Source organism: Aedes albopictus, chromosome 2 (genome assembly GCF_035046485.1).
Source record: "Aedes albopictus strain Foshan chromosome 2, AalbF5, whole genome shotgun sequence".
Taxonomy (NCBI): Eukaryota; Metazoa; Arthropoda; class Insecta; order Diptera; family Culicidae; genus Aedes; species Aedes albopictus.
Genome location: NC_085137.1, coordinates 200,523,671 through 200,545,046, shown reverse-complemented (window position 1 = coordinate 200,545,046; position 21,376 = coordinate 200,523,671). Strand labels below are relative to the sequence as shown.

The following is a 21,376-nucleotide window of genomic DNA, read 5'->3' as shown; positions in this document are numbered from 1 at the left end:
TTAATGTTATAATTTTTGATAAATTTGGAATATGTATTGCTGTAATAAGGGGGGAGGGATTAGTATTTTCTTTTCGTTTCAGAGAGCGAGTAAAGGCGCTTAAGCCTAGGCGTAAGGGCCAGGGCATAAGGGGAAAATACCTGTGTCCCATTCCAGAGTTCCAAGGACCAAGGAGTGGCAATAACTTTCTTAGCAACTTCACTCCCACCGTTAATATTTCATATTCGTGCTTTGTATACGGAACGGTTGGTATGAGATGTCACCGTTCTTTGATTTTAATAACAATAACATTGCTGCACAGTAGGCCTGGCCGCTTTAATGTTTGTAATGCATCCCAGATGTGGTGAAAGGATTAATAATGACAAGAAAAATGATGGAATAAGTCGATTCCATCATTTTCCAGGAATCTTTCATTGAATGGCTGTGTATGTGTTGGCTAGATATTGCTTGAGAAATTTCAGCAAGAACTATCCAAGAATTCTTCTGGGATTACCCAACATTCTTGTTGGGATTCATTGAATTTTTCTTAATAGGATTCATCCAGCAAGCACTACTGTAACTTCTTTATGGGTGACATTAGAGAAAATCGAAATTTGTGTCAGCCTTACTGCAAAATACCATCTGTAAATGCTTGTGAAATCTCAGCAAAAATGCTTGGAGAAATTCTGGTAGGAGTTCCTGAAGGAATCCCAGCAAGAATTCATGCAGACATTCCGAGATGATTTGGATAAACTGTCGAATATTTCTTAAAGGGACATTCTGTCCCGAGGGAAGAATACCGGCAGAAATTTCTAGCAGAATCTCATCAGACATTCCTGGAAAAAATCTAAGAGGATTTCTCAAAAGATTTCTCCAGCAATTTTTGTAGGGATGACTGCTGGGGTTCCTCTGAAGCTCTAAGGATCCCTCCAGGATTTCCAATAATACCTTATGGAATTTCTTCGGTCATTCTTGCTGAGATTTCCATGGGATATCTCCAATGAATATTATTATTGCTCTTGAAAGTCTTGCTGGAATTCCTGGAGGATTCCCTGCAGATATTGCATGGGAAACCCAAAAAATACTGGAGTATACCTACCTGAAATGTCTAGAAAAACCCCAATAGCAGTCCCGGAGCAATTCCAGTAGGTAGTAGTTCCTAATATATTCTCAAGAGGATTCCTGTAGGAATAACTTATTTCTGAAGAAATCCATGAATAAATTACAGCAGGAATTACTGCAGGAGTACCTGTTGGTAGTGAAAGAAAAAATGAGGAGTCGAAATGCGCAAAGAGGTGTAAGTGACCATTTTGTCGATTTTGAGCTGAGCATTCCAAGAAAAGCTTATAATAATATATATATTATAGCTTTTGGGAAATTTTTCAAGATTATTTTTTACGATGATTAGAAAAATCACAATAAATCGGAGAAAATTGGGTCGATTTTGAAACTCCATACATTTTGCATGGGATGAAAAATTGGTGAAAAACTTTAAACCTCGTTTACCCGAAAGTAGATTTTTGTCACTAACAGCCCTTCGCTTCTAATCTTCTCAATTCTGTGAGTCCGTGCAGAAATTTATGGAAGAATCCCAAGAGAAATTCCTGGAAGAAATCTTGTTAAAAACCTCTGAAGGAAGCACAGGAGGAATTTCTGGGAGAGTCCATGGAGAAATCCCTTCAAATGTCTCAATGAGAATTTCTGGAGGAATCCCAGCAGCCATTCTTGGAGGAATTTTTATAGCCAAACCTGAATGTTTACCTGTTAAATCACTGGGGGAAGCATTGGAAATATTTGGAAAAGCCCCTCTAGAACTTGAAATGAAATTTGGATGGAACGAAACAGGCGGAAAAGCAGGTTTTAAATATGTCAACTAAAATGAATTACCTACTTCCGCTGAAATAGAAAGTGTAAGTAGTGTTTTTAAAATTTAATGAATTATGCACATTTGTAAATTTGTATACCCTGGATTCCTTTGCGTGACCGCATGCTTATCACATGCGGGGAGCACACAACTTCGGACAACCTTTTCCAGAGGATGTGTAGGGGTGAGTTTGGCTGGAATGCCGCGCGTTTCAACGGCTATCACCATCACCCATATCGTCTTGAAGCTACAGAGGACGTGACTCGTGGACTCGGAGAGTGGCTAGTTCAGACGCGATTCACAGGAGTTCGGAGTCGGCTTCGTAGCTCATACCAGTGCCCTGCGGCCGTAATCGACCCTTACAGCGATTAGGTGGCCGCGGAGAGAACATCCAGTAGCGTTGCTGTCGTGGCGTCGATCTACTGGGTTGGACCCAAGCCCGCAGTTGGAAAGGGGTACCCGGTCAGAGCTGGGGTATGAGGAGACCCTACTGCCAGCAACCTTCTGGTGCAGCTGATACGGCTTTAAGGATAGTGATACCTTTGCCTTCAGCAGGTCAGATAGGGTTGCACGTGGGCATCAGTTCTTGATACTTGCGAAACAGTTTGGCCCGGGCGTGGGGTTGACCCTGCTTGCCTTCCAAAGACACAGGAAGGGGTGAGGACCACTCGAGAAACTGGCCAATCGCCAGTATGCTATCGTGGTGGACTCTCCAAAGTGAGTAATTGATGTTCGTTGCTGTAGGCCACGCAACTAACCATTGGCGTAGCTAGCTTTTTCTTTTTTCTCACTCACTCTCTTAACCTTCCTTAGTCCCTAAAAAAAAGTTACAAATAAGACCCTGGGGTCATTTTTTACCCCAAACTTTGAACGGCTCTCAAAAATCAGTGACTGGGCCGATTTTGATTTTCTTTGGCCCAAATGAAAGCCACACATGTCTAGTTTTCAAAACCCCCGGAGAGTTCCGGGTTTGGTCACTTTGGCCACCGGGAACCTGCTTCAACTGAAAAATGCCGCTTTAGAGACCCTAACTTTGGCAAGCTATAACTTTGCAACCGAACAAGTAATCAGGACCGTTCAAGAATCGTTGGAAAGGTATTCACGTGGACTTTGATTAAAGACATTAATATTGACTAATTCTTAAGAACCGGTTCCGGAAATCCGGAACATCCGGAAAGTAATGTTTTTCACGATAATGTGCTAGAAAGCACATTCATATTATTTGCAGGATAGAAGTTTTTGCATCAAACTTCTTTAGGCCATAATACAATCTGTCGAGAACTATTTCTGTATGTTTCTGGTTATGTCCCGTCCTTCTGGAACCGGTTCCAGGGATCCCACAAGATGGCCAACGAGTTGACTGTAACGAAATTGAACGATTTTCCGCGCTAAACACATCTGCGTTGGTTAACTCATGATAAAATCTCAATAATTTTACATGCTCCATATTTATGTGATATGTAAAAATATTGTTGGACATTGTGGTCTTATGTGGCCACCGGAGTGACCACCGTAGAAACCCGTATTAAGGGACTTCCATGTTTTTGCAACAAAGATAGGCATTCGACGGCTCTAACTTCATTATTTTTCATGGCCATGTGGCTTCTGGCATTAAATAGAAGAATTGACCATTCTGGTCTGTTTTGGCCACCGGAGTGACCACCGGAGAAATCCGTATTGAGGGAGTTTCATGTTTTTGCAACAAAGATAGGCATTCGACGGTTCTAACTTCATGATTTTTCATGGCCATGTGGGTTCTGGCATTGAAAAGAAGAATTGACCATTCTGGTCTGTTTTGGCCACCGGAGTGACCACCGGAGAAACCCGTATTGAGGGACTTCCATGTTTTTGCAACAAAGATAGGCATTCGACGGCTCTAACTTCATGATTTTTCATGGCCATGTGGGTTCTGGCATTAAATAGAAGAATTGACCATTCTGGTCTGTTTTGGCTACCGGAGTGACCACCGGAGAAATCCGTATTGAGGGAGTTTCATGTTTTTGCAACAAAGATAGGCATTCGACGGCTCTAACTTCATGATTTTTCATGGCCATGTGGCTTCTGGCATTCAAAAGAAGAATTGACCACAATAGTCTGTTTTGGTCACCGGAGAAACCCTTATTGAGGGAGTTTCATGTTTTTGCAAACAAAGATAGGCATTCGAAGGCTCTAACTTCATGATTTTTCATGGACATGTTGCTTCTGGTATTAAATAGAACAATTGAATATTCTGGTCCGTTTTGGCACTGGCTCGGTCCACGGCAACGGCGACGACGACGACGACGACGACGAAGTGATGATGAAGAATAAATTAACGACAGTTTGGTTTGGGGGAGAACACGCCAAGTAGTTGAAACGAAACGAGGATAATGATCGAGCATATGATGATGAGGATCAACAACGGTGCGCAAGAAATTTTTTAGGGGTTACCAATCGTGATGTTGTCAGAGGCGTAGCTGGATGTTCATCATACGTTATTTATTTATCGGCGCAAATATTGTGTATACGACAGTTGTGGAAATTTTACTATACTGTTGTTGAAAGCTTTATTGAATTAAGGCTCTGATTCATTTGACGGACTTTGTGGTTTAATGTTTAATGTTCCTGATTACTCCTGGGCACTGGGTTTTATCCCTGGCCCTGGCCAGTCTCTTTCAACGTATTTTATAACTTTGTATATACAGTCGAGACTCTTATAAGATCACAGGTTGGGGGGCGCAATAGGAATCCGCTTAATAGGAGACTAAGAGCTTAAGGATTTTCGGCATTTTGGGGGTATGGCCTATTATCTCGGGTGTGTTAAGAGTTAGCGCAATACTTTCTTCGTCAAAGTTTTAGGGCTTGATAAGATCTACCATTTAGAACTTTGGTTCATAGGATTAGTTGGCAACTTGGCCGCTAGAGGGACCATCAACAGTTTGATGCTAAATTGCACTACAGAAACCATATCAGGTTGTCAAGCAAACGTTACGATATGCGACAGCTCAAGACCCTGATAATTTGGAAGGATAGTGTCTTCGGAAAAGTTGTTGGGTACGCCAATAACTTACTGACGATGAGTTGCGAAGTTCAAAATTCCTCCACTGGGCGGCGCTAGTGAATATGCAAATTTTAGAAGTTTCATAGCTCAGAATCCTGATAACTTACGAAGTTGATGTCTTCAGCAAAGTTGATCAGTATGACATAAACTTACATAAAAATAAACACTTGTCTCGCAATTCTGCCACTAGGTGGCGCTAGTGAACATGCAAATTTTAGAAAACTTATAGCTCAGAATCCTGATAACTTAGAAAGTTGATGTCATAGGCAAAGTTGAGCAGTATGACATAAACTTACATAAAAATAAACACATGTTTCAAAATTCTGCCACTAGGTGGCATTTACCGGTTTTTTCGTCTTTTTCCGACTTTTTTGGAGTTTTTCGGCTTGGCAAAACTAGTGTCGCTCCCCCCGATGACTTATTAAGTTGGTGTCTTTGGAAAAGTTAATCAGTATGACATAAACTTTCATAACAATAAACACTTGTTTCGCAATTCTGCCACTAGGCGAAGCTAGTGACCATGCAAATTTTAGAAATCTCATAGCTCAGAATCCTGATAACTTAGAAAGATGGTGTCTTCGGCAAAGTTGATCAGTATTACATAAACTTACATAAAAATAAACACTTGTTTCATAATTCTGCCACTAGGCGGCCTTTACCGTTTTTTTTTTTACTTTTTTTGAAGTTTTTCGGCTCAGCAAAACTAGTGTCGCTCCCCTCGATAACTAAGAAAGTTGGTGTCTTCAGCAAAATTGACCAGTATGACATAGACTTACATAAAAGGGAAACCTTGTTTCGCAATTCTGCCATTAGGTGGCGCTAGTGAACTTGCAAATTTTAGAAATTGTATAGCTCAGAATCCTAATAACTTAGGAAGATGGTTTCTTCGGCAAAGTTGATCAGTATGACATAGACTTGCACAAAACCCGAGCAAAGCTTGACAGCAAATTGAAAACTAATTTTGATGTTGTGATATTGCAAATTATGATAACTCAGGTTGTTGTCATTTTGATCGTTTTAACGGTTAAAACATCAAAAATGAGAACAGAAAAAATGTTCCCGTAACAGCATGTTGAAAACAATTCCTGCCATCAGTGATATCAAATTGATAACTGGAAAAATCGTTAAATGTATAGTTTTACGAATGATATGAATACCTAAATGCAATATGTTAATTGCACTGATGGTATAGCATTAGTTGTATTATACAAGGTCGTCTAGAAGTTTTGAAATTGGTTAAAAACTTTAATATTTATAATAAGTTGAAGTGACAGCAAAACGAAATCAAAATTTTAATTCAAGTTGAATCAAGACAATCTGATATCAAATTGTGATATCAATTTGCTGCTGATTACAAATCGTGTTTTCGATTTGCTATCATTTTGTTGTAAGACTTTGCTCGGGAATGGGGCACTTGTGTCAGAATTCTGCCTCTACGTGGCACCAGTAAACACGCAAATTTTAAAATATAGCTCATAGATCAGAATTCTGCAAACTTGGAGAGACTGTATTCTTCATTGATGAGATACTTGGTTTGAAATTATGCCCCTGGGCAGCATGCACATTTTATTAATTGTATACCTTGATGTCAGTCGGACTCGAAAGGAATCCTCCGTGGAACTTTTAAGAGTATGCCAGTTGAAACTACTAGACGAATTAATTTAATTAAAAAATTAAAGAATTGCGAAATGTTCATAATACTCAATAAATGGATAATATTTGTGACTGAATTCCTCGATTGCAGAACTTGATAATTCCCTAATTCAAGTGAAACATTGTTTGTCTTCCTCAAGAAAGCCCTTCTCCTACCAACTAAGACAACTTTTTATTCTGAAAAAGCTCACTTCACGTAAGTATAAGAAAATAGAGCCAGCAAGAAAGGAGAAAGCATATCAAGTACTAACAAATAATGTGGACATATCTAAAAAGATAATGAAAAGAAACGATGTGATTTTCAAGAACAGTGAACACAGACGACTAAAACGTTAAGTGGTGTTAACCAAAATATACGATGAAAGGTTTGTTTGTGAACCGAAGTAAAACTATCCTCAATTCTCGAACTAACTATGTTACCATTGACAGTGCAGTATCAGACTACAAGGATCGCAGTATATTTTAACATGAATTGCCTCTACTACAGAATAACCTTGTTGAACAATAAGAATAACAACTGAGCGTAAAGATAATATGTCGCGTGTCGAAGCATGAAAATTGAGTCGTCGAAAGACTGCTTCTGGTGATAAATCTAGATAATATGAGCGTTTAAAAATAAACATAGGAGTTCCCTAGTATGTGTTTCTCCGGGTGGTCACTCCGATGGCCAAAGCAGACCAGAATAGTCAAAATAGTACACAATCATGAAGTTGTAGCCGTCGAATGCCCATCTTTGTTGCAAAAACATGGAAGTCCCTCAATGCGATTTTTTCCGGTGGTCACTCCGGTGGCCAAAACAGACCAGAATGGTCAATTCTTCTTTTCAGTGCCAGAAGCCACATGGCCATGAAAAAACATGAAGTTAGAGCCGTCGAATGCCTACCTTTGTTGCAAAAACATGAAATTCCCTCAATACGGGTTTCTCCGGTGGTCACTCCGGTGGCCACATAAGACCACAATGTCCAACAATATTTTTACATATCACATAAATATGGAGCATGTAAAATTATTGAGATTTTATCATGAGTTAACCAACGCAGATGTGTTTAGCGCGGAAAATCGTTCAATTTCGTTACAGTCAACTCGTTGGCCATCTTGTGGGATCCCTGGAACCGGTTCCAGAAGGACGGGACATAACCAGAAACATACAGAAATAGTTCTCGACAGATTGTATTGTGGCCTAAAGAAGTTTGATGCAAAAACTTCTATCCTGTGAATAATATGAATGTGCTTTCTAGCACATTACCGTGAAAAACATTACTTTCCGGATGTTCCGGATTTCCGGAACCGGTTGTTAAGAATTAGTCAATATTAATGTCTTTAATCAAAGTCCACCTGGATACCTTTCCAACGATTCTTGAACGGTCCTGATTACTTGTTCGGTTGCAAAGTTATAGCTTGCCAAAGTTAGGGTCTCTAAAGCGGAATTTTTCAGTTGAAGCAGGTTCCCGGTGGCCACAGTGACCAAATCCGGAACTCTCCGGGGGTTTTGAAAGCTAGACATGTGTGGCTTTCATTTGGGCCAAAGAAAATCAAAATCGGCCCAGCCACTGATTTTTGAGAGCCGTTCAAAGTTTGGGGTCAAAAATGACCCCAGGGTCTTATTTGTAACTTTTTTTATGGGAGCTCCCTTAGGGGTCGTCCAATGTTTTGGATGAATGGAAACGATAGTTTTCCACAAAAAAATAATTGTCTGAAAATTGCAGATTTATAGGTCTTTCGAAACAAAAGCTATAGCGAATTTAAATTCGGAAAAGGTCAAAAAAGACCCCAAGACCTTACTAAGGTTAAACAAACACAAGAGAGAGAAGGATGAAAGAGGGGGCACAGGCCCCCTCTTGCATCCCGTTCTTTCACGTGAGGAGAGTAAGAAAAAAGAAAAAGCTAGCTACGCCAATGCAACTAACTTTGAACAATGACTTCTTGGTGGTTCCGGAGAGACGCAGGTTTTCACGACCATGTGAATGTGTTTAGGGGGTCGAGGAGAGAGTAGTTCTGGCTTTTACTTTTGTTGTAGAAGACGACCTCAACCTCACACTACCCGGACCTTCTTGTTCGGTTGTCTGATGAGGAGATTTTCCCCCCATGTTAAAAAAAAGAAAAATATTTGGGCCCTTAGACACCGGTTAAAGCCCCTAGTTACACCCAGTATTTGCCTGGAGCACTCGATTGGGAGATTAAAACTCTATAGGGCAAATTTAGGCTTAGGGGTCGCCACCATTGCGTCAAGCCACGCAAACACGGTAGGAAGGATACAGTGAAGATAGGAAGCCATCGCTTTGGCTGAACGTTTTTTCTTCCTCACCAACAACAGGCTACGCATTCAACGACGCGACGGCAGTAAATCATCGAGCGTCAACCGATGACAGGCAGGCAGGCTGCTTTTTTACGCTGATTCCGGATATAACGCGATATGACGTTACATGTCACCACAAGGAGGAAGAACATTGCCTTTCGAGGTTCAGTGGCCGAACTTGGAGCACCACCGCACCGTAGGACGACTTCCAGTGTGTATGAGTGGAATGTAATCGGAGGTCTGTTTTATGACGTGCCAAAGACCGTCACATTTTATTGGCTCTCATGTGTTCGTATCGGCGCGGCGGTGGCACGTGGATTAGGCATTTCCGTGGTGGGATGAGGATGGGAAGCTTGGGTGCCGGCCGGCTGGCTCAAGCCGGCATGTCTAGGATAGAATTTGACTGTGTATAGCCATAAACCAACGTACATTCCGAGGCCCATCACGAAAACGCTACCACATATGGCGAAACGACGTTGGGCATGTTAATTTGCTTTCTCGCTGATGGAGAGAAACCTAATGCTGACTTTTCCGGTAGCATTTGGTGATGATGGAAATGTGGTCGTAAACCGCAAAGGTCATCGCCCTCTGATACGTGAAGTTCTCTTTTTTTCTTAATATCAGATTTTATGTGTTCTGTGTCGAAGGAACATCTCTTAAAGACCCTGGCATAAAGCTGATAGAAGCCTTATGAGCACATTATTGTTTTGGAATTCACGTGATTTAATCGAGCTAAATACAAAAAATATAAAACTTTTTTGATCTGATAGATGCGGTGATGGTACGATTGGAATAACCAGATTAAGCCTAAAATTATGTGCTGAAATACTTAAAACTGTTGCACAATTTTATATATTTTCATTTAAATTTTCCAGGTTTCCAGACATTTTAAGAATAAGTAATAGTCGTCATACCACACCTGTTGAGCTTTCTAGTGGGTGGTCAATGAATACCCTTAATATCAGGGGTCTCCAGTTAGCCTAGTGGTTAAGGCTATGGATCGCCAATCCGGAGACGGCGGGTTCGATTCCCGTTCCGGTCGGGAAAATTTTCTCGACTCCCTGGGCATAGCGTATCATTGTACTTGCCTCACAATATACAAATTCATGCAATGGCAGGCAAAGGAAGCCCTTCAATTAATAACTGTGGAAATGCTTAAAGACCACTAAGTTGAAGCGAGGCAGGCCAAGTCCCAGTGGGGACGTAGAGCCTTAAAGAAGAAAGAAGAAGAATATCAGGGAATTGTGTCATACAAATTTATGGCATCCTAAATTCGATGACCATGTTTCACAAAGCTATCTACAATAACTCGATTTGTTAATTAATGTTATCAGGCAAAAAATTTGCTGATAATAAACTTATCAACATCCTGAAACATTAATATTGAAATTCATCACGTCAGTATCTATTGAACAAGAACAGATAAGCAATAACAACAGCTTTTCGTCAAATGATAATATCAACCATCTCAATCATAATGGCAAACATCAAATTTTGGTTCCGGCAGATCCACCAAGATTCACCAAAAAAATGCTCCCCTCAAGAACACCAAACCATCGGATCAACACGCCTCACCGCAAAATTATTTGATTTGAAGGATTATAGTTTCGCCTCGTTTCGTTATTTATTGCTGCTCTCTCCAGCGTTATAACAACACAACGAACGGTTTGCCTTTGATCGTATCAAAAAAGCGCTGCTCATTCCTGTGTAATCCGATTCCGGCAAACACGCGAGAGACTCAGTCAATCCCGAAATAACGAACGACTATCGTTTCTGGGAATATGGACAGACGGGTGCACAAAGAAAGCAACCAGCTCATAAAAAAAGAGTGGGTACTGATAAAACAAGAATCCAATATGCGGTGGTGGCTGATAAGTTCGCCGAAAAATCCGGCTTCTCGCTAAATGGAACACTCGGTAGGAGGACAACTTTTAACTGACTCTGAACTGACTGAGAGTTCAGACGGAGATGGTTTTGATGGGTTCACGTAACACTTTCAAGCTGAAACGGATCGGAGATAGGGTTTTCCCAGGAAAAACAAACAGAGACGAGAAAGGTAGCACCTGCAGCGCTATGAGTGGAGTGGTCTGAGAAGTGCACACCACTTTTTCGATAGTCGTGATGTCACTTGTGAACCCATTTAGCCGAAAGGTGTCTCTTTTATGCTTAATCGTATACGAATTTCAAAAACGATATATTTCGAAGCAACTGATTCAATTCAAGAGCGGACAAACGGTGTATAGAATACATGGTGCACTGGAAAATTCACTTTCTGGTCTTGGCTTATTGTTTATATTGTCTTGCGAATAGTTTTGGCTTTTCGGGGTCAAAAACAGCTAGATGTTTTCTTCTTCCAACGTTTCGGTCCTAATTGGATCTTCCTCAGGGAAAATGTAATTAATTATAGTCATTTTCATTGGTTTTAACACATTGGACTACACTTAACACGACTAACAAAAATTATCTTTTTGAATTTGAAGGTTTTTCGGAACAGAAAAAACGAACAAGTTGTTAGTAGACAGTGACATTAAGGTATTCCTTGATTGACAATAACCTTTTATAGCCTTCTGTTTTGAATATAATAAATTACAGATTCCCTGAAGATGATCCAATAAGGATCGAAACGTTGGAAGAAGAAAACATCTAGTTGTTTTTGACTCCGAAAAGACTGAAACGCCAAAACTATTCGAAAGTCTTCAAAACAATCGTCGTCAGTATAGTGAATATCCACCATGCCATGGCCATGGCGGGGTTTTATCAGTATATTGTCTTGACTTTTCGAAATGCATTATTTTACTACATGGCACTTGGTGTATTTAATTTATCGTTCAATACCTAATATTACCTTAATACTTCTTCAAATGTTCATGTTCTTAATAATAAGGCAACATTTATTATTACTTAAAATAATAATCAGAAATAAATAGTTACTAAAAGTACCAAAATTCACTTGCCGCTCATGAATACGAGTATCATAGAGCAAGACATTCTAAAACTAAGTGGATGTCTACTCAGACCCGACTAGACGACGGTTGTTGGTCAGACAGATGCAATAAAATTTATCACGGACTGTGACCCATCCAGCTACCGAGTGGTGGTAGTCATTCCCGTCGTTGTCGGATGTACAGAATGACGGTTGAGATTAATGAAGCGTACTACTTGTGAACACATGTAGGTAGAGGTACATATTGCTTTCTCTGCATGGTCAGCGATTATTCTTCGGGGATAATGGTCATGAAAATTTTGGGTTCGTCGTAAGAAAAGGAGAAGTCCCTGGTTGATTATTTTTCAATAGATGTTATGTACGTGTTTTACTCTACTCTATGTCGAACGAGCTGCCGTTTAGCCGTTTGAAACCGGATTTTTTTCAAACACTATTTTAGAGTTTTTTTCTACTTATTTCTGCTTGTTTCAACATCATAAAAAGGGTAGAATATTATGCAGAATATTGTTTTCTGGATATCCTAGGTCATCCAAGCTGTTCTTGAGTTTAGATCCTAAAGTCTACGGGTGTAACGGTAACTTCTTTCATTATAAAAGCTACGATTTGTAATCTGTCATGTCCAGTAAATCTTCTGAATGTTCAATGAACATCATCAGATAAGCTAGGACTAGGGTCATCCACTAGGGTGAAGATTATGTTTTGGGTATACAAAGTTATATTGCATTATTCATTATATTACTGGAGCTTACAGAATCAGGGACTATGACATAGCTTCGGGATATTCAGAATCGTACACACTGTTCTTTAACAAATTACATGGAGTCTACAACCGTAATAATATCTTTTTGTTATTTTGAGTTACACAAAATTACCAACCGTACTGATTGTATCTTATTCATTTTTTTAGTCGGAGGCGAATGACTTTTTTGTTTAAACCTCTTTAATAAATAAATAATAATAATAATTTTTTTGGTATTAATATCAATTACAATAAAACTGAATCAACAATTCTTCAACACAACACTCGGTTCGTGGCTGCAGTCCTTTATTCTCAGCCACGTCCCACATTTGCCAGATCGTTCTGCATCTGGTTCGCCCACCTTGTGCACTGCCCCCAGGCATTCTTGTACTGTTCGTATCTCTTGCAAACACCAGCTTTGTAGGGTTGTTGTCCGGCGTTCTCACAATACAACCCTTTCCACCGTATCTTCCAACTTTTGCCAGCTCCCGGATGCTCGGTTCAGTGAGCTCGTGGTTCATTCTTCGCCGCCACACACACTGTACTCCTGCACACTGAAGTTTTGAATTCTAAGGTAGTTTGGGTAACCCGGAATATCTCTATAGTGTCTCTAAATGACATTTGAAATTTCAAGGGCTTCATGTATCCCAGCAGAATATTCGTTTTCAGTCCTGGGCACCCACGGTGGTGCAGAGGGCCAAATTGAAAGATTTCCATCCTGGGCGATTGCCAGCCATCGCCTTGACCTGTGGCCAGGTCACATTTCTATCGACTTGCTTGATTTCGTTATTGAGGCTGCAGCGCCCTGAGCCTCCAATTGTGAGCCCACCATGCACGAATTATATACCGCAGGCATCTATTGATGAAGACCTGCAGCCGTTGTGTGTTCTCCGCTGATACACATCAGGTTTCACTGGCGTATAGCCGCACCGATTTCGCTTTCGAGTTAAAATTCATTTTCGGTTTCTGTAACGTTTTTTTTTGGGTTTCGGAGAGAGTAGGTTGTTAGCCTAAGGTCCCCCACCGTGGTGCGGCTGCCACCCTAGGTATAGCTTCCGGTGGAGGAGCATTTCATACTCAGCCGCTGGATGCCAGAACAGACGCTGTTTTAGCCACACCTCCTTGGTGAACAGACGCCCGAGACGTACCTCCTCAATCTAGCTGAAGTCAGAAGGACAACAGTGCTCAGGCTGCACTACCAGCTAAGCACACAACTCTTAGCTGGCGGTTTCTTGACCCGTGGAAGCATGAGTCAGGAACTTGTGACGATCAGAGCTATGTTGGACGCTCTCATTTTCGAGTCACCGTTTCGCAGAACCAGTTATTGTATTCACCATGAATATCATTGGCATTATTCGAAGGTAGTCCGTGACATTTACCTTAAATGTTCAAAAAAAGAGCGTATTTTTCCGTGACTTTCTTGTAGAATGTCTAGTTGCACAAGTTTTCTATATACCATATTCTCAGGTTGAGCTTCTTAAATAAGCTGAATTTAGATATGTCGAAATGACATTTTCAGCACTGTTTATAATAGAGACTTCAGGTTGGTCAAGTAACCGCGGTTGGTTATGCAACGTTACTCAGTATAGCAGAAATAGCTACTGTTACGATTGTAGACCTGAACTCCAAGATAGTTTTGCTGACCTGGAATATCACAATATTGTATATAAATCTATATCTATATATATATATATATATATATAAATGCAGTGGCATACGTGGGACCGCGCATAACTTGCGAACGGAAGGTCCGATTTTGGTCGTCTTAATTTTGTTCTGTTAGTTTTCACCCAAGGAAGGTTTATGAGGCCTAAAACATGGACAAATTGAGAGTTTTTGAAAATCGATTTTCTATACCTCTTCCACCGGGGACTTGGTCTTGGCTAGAAACTTGAAACGTCAAAAAACGCAGTAGGCAAGACAAAGTTTGTCGGGTACAGCTAGTTCCATTATAAATTTCAAGAGGTTCACGGATCCCTGTAGAGTATGACGAAAACACATAAAATTGATCTTGTATATTTGAAGGTCTTCATTATAGGGCAGTTTGGATGACCCTGGATATCCTTAAAAGTTTATAATAATATCTAGTATACCTCAGTTTGGTCCAGTATCCGCGGTTGATTATGCAACGTTACTCAGTCTAGCAGATATGGCTACTGTTACGAGTATAGACCTGAAGTTCTGAACTCCAAGGTAGTTTGGTTGGTCTCTAAATGACATTTGAGATTTCAAGAGCTTCACGGATTTCAGCAGATTATGCAATGCTATTATTAATGGCGAAAACACATAAAATGATAAGTGTAGAATAAGCTGTAGCATTAGTTAAAATACACAAAAATAAAAATTAAAAAAAAAAAACATAAAATGATTCTTGTAGATTCACTATAGGACAGTTTGTAACATCTAGAACAATGTTTCCCAAACTTTTTGGAGGTATCGCCCCCTTAGAGCTTCAAAAAAATATTTTCGCCCCCCTAGGTGAGATTTTATTTTTTCTATAGTTGAAGGCTGAAACTGTGCTTAGCTAATACTTTTAGAAGCGCTTCTGTGGTAAATCTAGCAGTGCCATTTAGTGTATTTAAATCTGTGTCACTCTAATTCTCAATAAATTGTTTTGTAAATGCGTTGATTTTCCGCATTTGAAAAAAAAATCGCGAAATCGTGTTTATGCCTACTTCTCAAACCGTTGTTAATTGAACATTTATTAATAGAAATAGAACGAGCTGTGAACACATGAACACTCGATTTCCCAACCAGATGTTTTATCAGCGTTCTTAAATAACTTTTTCAACAATTGAGTGTCAATGTTTGGTCACAAGTAGTCAAATAAGACTGGTGGAGAGTTTGAAAACAATTACAAACACATGTTATGTGAAAAAAGTGCAACTCAGAAAAATATCTGTGTTGCCGAGGGCTGAAAATCTCAATAATAAAGAAAAAAAATAATAATAAACATCGGTGTATTTTCAAATGTAGTTACGTTTCTCCAAATTCACATGCAGATTCAAATCAATAAGCTTCGCATAAATTTGAATGCTTTCTGTGTTTTAAATAAATTATCAAATAGTAAATATGCAGCATTCATGACTAGATTTAAATGGAACTTAACGCAGAATTTTTTAAATGTTTTCAAATTAACTACAGTAAAGTTTGGGATTCCTCCGAGAAGCTTCTTTGAAATATTTTCAAAAACAGTTGTTTGTAAACACTGTGATACGAATTTCATCAGGAAATTCGATACGATTTTCATCAGAAAATTCTGAAATTCGTCTGATATTCATTTTTTGCTAGGAAAGTTCATGAATAAGTCCGCCTACGAGTTGCAAACGCAATTTTCTTCATCAATTCGCGAAAAAAAAACTATGTTCTTTTCATAATTTTGACAAAAACTAATCACGATTCACGAATGTTCATTATAGGAGTTTCCGAATATATTTTTTTTAGATTTCCAGAATCACACAAACCCTTCAGAAATACGTGTAGCAGTCTTGTCTGGCAATTTTGTCAAAAAGTCCACATAAATACCAATAATTCTGTAAAATTAAGTCGATGCTTATGTTTAATAGTCACAGCATTTTTTATTATCCTAGACAAAACTTGAACTGTAAGCTTGAATGTCAGGGAGTTTTTTATGAGTCAGTTCACATTCTCGACTTGTAATTCGATACTTTTAATGTTTTCCAATTATTGAAAAAATCGCCCCCTTTTTTTAGTATTTTCGCCCCCCAATTTTGATTTCTCAAATTTTTGCCCCCCTCGACCTGATTTTCGCCCCCAAGGGGGCGATTTCGCCCACTTTGGGAATCACTGATCTAGAATATGCTCTTTTGATTAAATGAATGCGTATAAACGTAACCCATATCCAAATTCTGCATTGAGTAAACTGATATGTTAATTATTTCGTTTCTCCAAACTTCATGGTGGGCAGGATGTCCTAGGTTGTCAATAAAGTCTTAAACACAAATATTCCAATTTTTCCTTAAGGTCCTTAAGACACAAATCTGACGAACGAAGAATCGAATCAAGCCGCACTTGTTTACCCTGGTTTTGCTCACTTGCAAAAAGAGTCAGCTTTTCCAAATCGAGTGCATTTGTTTACGAATTTACAAGATCGGTGCTCTTGAAATTGTGAGTAGGGGACCAAGTCGGCCATTGTGGCAGCCACATTTGTGTATCCTCTGACGTTTCTCATTAATAGAGGACTCAATTTGCAACAGAGTAGTTTTTCTGTTGGAAAATTGTTGCGGTGTGACTTTGTTTGGCACTTTCTTCTAGCGAATACGGAGTCGTGGGTTCAAATCCCACCAGAACGCGATTTTTTTTCTCAGTTTCAGCTCTCGATTTGCCAATTAGTCAACATTCTGTGTCTTCTAATTTTTAATTTTTTCCCAGTATGCCTTCTTCTTCCTGAATAAAATTCATACAGAACTTGATTGAGGAATTCCTACAACATTTTTTCAAGGAATTCCTACTGGAGTTCTTTTTTGGTATTCCTCCAAACATCGATACAATTATTCTATTCTAGAAACCCTAGAAAAAAAGCATCTGAAGACATTCCAAAAGGAACTGAAGGAATCTCAGACGATAATTTCAAAGTAATCATTGAAGCAAATTCTGGAGGATTCCCAAAAGGAACTTCTGGAATAATCTCGGAATGGATTACTGGGAGATTTCCAGAACTTCAGGAGGAATGCCGGAGTAATCCTCGGAAAAATGCTGAAAACAATCTCTGAATGAATCCCGTAATGATCTCCTGTAGAATCCCACATAGAACCTCTTAGGGAATCATTGGGGAAATTCCTGAAAGAATCCTGCTGGGCACTTCTGAAGGTTCCCTGAATAAACTTTCGAAACTATCTTGAGTTACTGTAACATCTCAATCAAGGTAGATTTCCTAAACGATTTCAATGAGGTTCGTGGAGTAAGTATTTCTTAATTTCCAGAGGAATTATCCATAAAACTATTCTAACAAATTAAAAAAAAAACTCGGTAAAAGGAATAACCGCAGGAGTATACAAAAGGGTTGTCGAATCAATTTACAAATAAATTTCCAAAGTAATTCCTAAAAATTGCTGAACAAATGTTTATTTGTTCAGCAAAGATTCCTCAAAGGATGCCATTTGCACTGTAATAACGATATTGAAAAAAAATATTGAATATCTGAAGGAATTCTTGATTACACCGCAAAACCTAACCTCAAAAATGTTTGACAGTTCTCAGGTCACATGACAGATCCACCAAATTGAAATTACTGTTTGAGAGACATGTTTGAAAGTATGGCAGTTCAGGAAACATAGAAGCGCATTCTGCGAGGTCCAGAGGAGTTCCAAATCTGAGACTATTTTAAATGCGTTGATAAACCAGTTGTCCTAGCAAACTTTGTCTTGTTTGTTCTTTGGATGTTCGAGTTATGGACAGTCCCACGTATGCCACTGCATTTTATACACAGCAAAAATATGAAAATAAAACAGCACGTGCATTCAAGATTTATTGAAAATTGTGATAAAATTTTGTAAACTACGTGCATTTGGTGTCAGCCAAGCAGCCCCTCAGATACCAACCGGGGGGCTTGTCATGCTGGTAACTTTCTGCGGCCGCTCTGTTTGCTAGCAGCTGTGACGGTTTTCTCTCTTCGTACTCGCTATAGCAGCTTACACATAGCCTGGGATGGTCGTTCGTTTATGGTAGAAGCAGTTTATCTTTGACTGTCAACAAGCTGAGATAGCCGTGCTAAGGATCTGAGTTCGAATCTCGTTCGAATCCAAATGTAATTTTTTCTTTTCTTTTCAACAGTCTTCTGCAGAGTAAATCTAAGATAGCACAGAAATTTCCATGATATATGACGGAGTCCTTTTGTTACATTCGATCCGTCATAATTTTACAGGTTTGGTTCATACTGTGTATATAAAGATATGTTTAAAAAGACACGGACACGTTCAATGCTTCCAGTGAGCTTTTTCACTCTTTGAAGGAAACATGACACTAGATAACGGACTAGCATGCAACGCCCAGTGGCACAGCCGAAAACTTTTCCTGACAGCTGCGGCGGGAATCGAACCCGCGCTCCTCAGTACGATGCGACTAAGAGCTTGGTGACACTAGCCGCACGACCACGGAGCTACATAGATATGTTATGAGCCGTATGATAGCTACAATCAGCTGAACAGTTGTTTCAACCGCCACTGTTAATTCAGCAGATCAAGATTGGCCTGTGTTCCAATATTTGCAATATTGTTCAAAAATGAAAAGTTTATATATATGTAAAATGTAAAAGTGCCGCCAAACAAGCTCCACCTCTTCCCATACTTAGGCTTCTGCGAGCCGGATCGATTCAGAAAATCAGCCCACGGCTAGAAACAAAGTGGGAAAATTGTCGAAGCATAAGTTGAGAAAGGTGCCTATGCTGCCGGTGTTTAACGTTAAAATGCGACATTGTTAATTCCTTTAAAAATCACAAAAAAAAATGTTCAAAGCGTCGGATGGAAGCAAAAGAATCCGTAGCCGATTACCACAGACTGGAAGCCATTATCTCGAACCAACATATCACAGTCTCATCCTCTAAGGAAGTATTATCAATCTTCTTAGATATTAATTTGAGCAAGCTTAAACATTTTTGTATTTATAAATTGAAGTTTTCAAGATATTACGATGCTTGGGATACACCATACTGAGAAAAATAATGAAGCAACACATGTGACACAACACACAAATATACAAATACATACCACTACCAATACCCTAAGCCTCTTCATCTCCAATGCGTCACGTTATCCTTTATCGGTTAGCTAATCCTCGGGCCCATATAGCCGAGGCGGTAAACGCACGGGTATTCAGCATGACCATGCTGAGGGTGACGGGTTCGATTCCCGGTCGGTCCAGGATCTTTTCGTAAAGGAAATTTCCTTGACTTCCTTGGGCATAGAGTATCTTTGTGCCTGCCACACGATATACACATGCAAAATGGTCATTGGCAGAGGAAGCTCTCAGTTAATAACTGTGGAAGTGCTCATAGAACACTAAGCTGAGAAGCAGGCTTTGTCCCAGTGAGGACGTTACGCCAAGAAGAGAGAGAGAGAATCCTAAACAAACAGCACGCAACACTGCCAACCAAGCGGCGGTATTTAGGTCAGGTCAATTATAACCATTCGTTGAGTGCCATTCCAATCGAACCCATAAACTAGCTCCATAATCGGTTGCGTTATGAACAAATGATGATTAAGCGCAATTTCTTATCCTCATCCGTTCATTTGCTACTTTAGGGATCTGCCCCATCTCGATATATTCATGTTATTTCGTCATATTTATTCCTAGCCCAAAGCACTAATCGCTTTCATTTCTCCCATATTTTTCCATTGCAGAGACATCAGCAGCAACAACATCTCTAGTCTACCAAATAAATCGTTCGATATGCTATCAAATCTGGAAGAACTGTAAGTATCATCCCCCTGCCTCGACCATCGATACAAACGAAACTTTGTGTCTACTTACCCCAGTGCCAGCGCGTCCCGTCGTCGTTCTAGATTGGATAAATTTCCGGCGTCGATTAATCAATTTCATTCCTGGGTAAAGTGGTACCACCAGAGTCTTTACCCTGGGATTATTCCTCCCGGCAGCTGTTCACAACCGAAGCAAAACATCCTCCGGATGTAACTATTGCCGGGGACACGCTGATCACAAAAATATTTTCGTAATTAAAACTTTTTCACTTTGTCCGGTTGGTCGGTCGGTCAGCTGAAAATATTTTCATCAAGTCTCGGTTTCATAAGAAAAAGTCCACAGCAAAAGCCACCACCGACGAGTCGAACGGGTGGGTGGCAGTGGCACGTTTTCGTTTCCTTTCTTACCCGGAAAATTCATGGATTTTGACTCGTTTGATGCCGGAAGAATTCGTAATGATTGCATAAGCAAATGGCCAAGAGGAACTTAAATTGCAAACCATCGTCGCATCAAAATCGAGGCACGTGCCAAGGGTTTGTGGTGTTTTGTTGTGGAACAGAGATGGAATTTAGGTGGTTTGTCAACTCTGTTGAAATCTTAACTAGAATTTAAGAACTAATGCTTTGCTGACTTTGCGTGGGTTCAACAAAATTTTCAGTAATAAGACAAACCTATTTTTAGTTTCCTTTATCAAAACAAAACCATTAAATCATAGTCAACTCCGAGTACAATGATGTTCATTGTGTTAGAATTTTAACTACTAAGTTTACTAAGAGGCCGTCCACAAATGTCGCAGCATTGTTTGGCCAATTTTCAACATCCCCTCCTTCCTCGTAGCCTATTTTCCCATATCTAATACATGGCTCGTAGCAATTTCAGGGACTCCCTTTCCTCCCTAAAATGCTACGTCATTTATAGACGACCCCTTATATTATTCAAAAATTCTATTTTAAAGGATTTAATTTCTTCTTATTGGCGTAACGTCTCAACTGGGACAAATCCTGCTATGAACACTTTCACAGCTATTTACTGAAAGTTTCCTTCACCAGTAACCGTTTCGCTTGTGCATATCGTGCATGTGGAAATAATCTACGACATGAAGGACAATTTCCGAAGGAAGATGTGGAAGATTTACCGAAAAAATTTTCCAAGAAATTCTAGAAATAACTTGTAGAGGTTCGACTGGGAAGTTGACACATTTCTCGGGGATTCCAGCTTTCAGCCAAAGCAAAGCGTTGATTTTTTTTTCTCATCGCCAACGTTTCGATCCAGATGTTGGGATCTTCTTCGAGCCGTGGAGGAATTGTTATAAATACTCTTGGAGTAATTCTCTAAAGTACTTTTGATAGAAATTGTAAAAAATTGTGTGAAATAACTCCTGATGAATCTAAGATCCTGAATCCAGATCCAGAATTCTGCATATT

General features: G+C 39.7%; 1 protein-coding gene across 1 annotated transcript in view; it reads left to right on the top strand.

Moving 5' to 3' along the window:
* The window catches only part of LOC134284005 (uncharacterized), a 277,106-nt gene extending 257,120 nt beyond the window's left edge, over positions 1-19,986 (top strand). Inside the window, exon 2 of the mRNA XM_062850975.1 lies at positions 19,874-19,986. Coding sequence (XP_062706959.1) covers positions 19,874-19,949 — 76 coding nt within the window. The 3' untranslated portion in view covers positions 19,950-19,986. The remainder of the gene's footprint in view (positions 1-19,873) is intronic.
* The last annotated feature ends 1,390 nt before the right edge of the window (positions 19,987-21,376 follow it).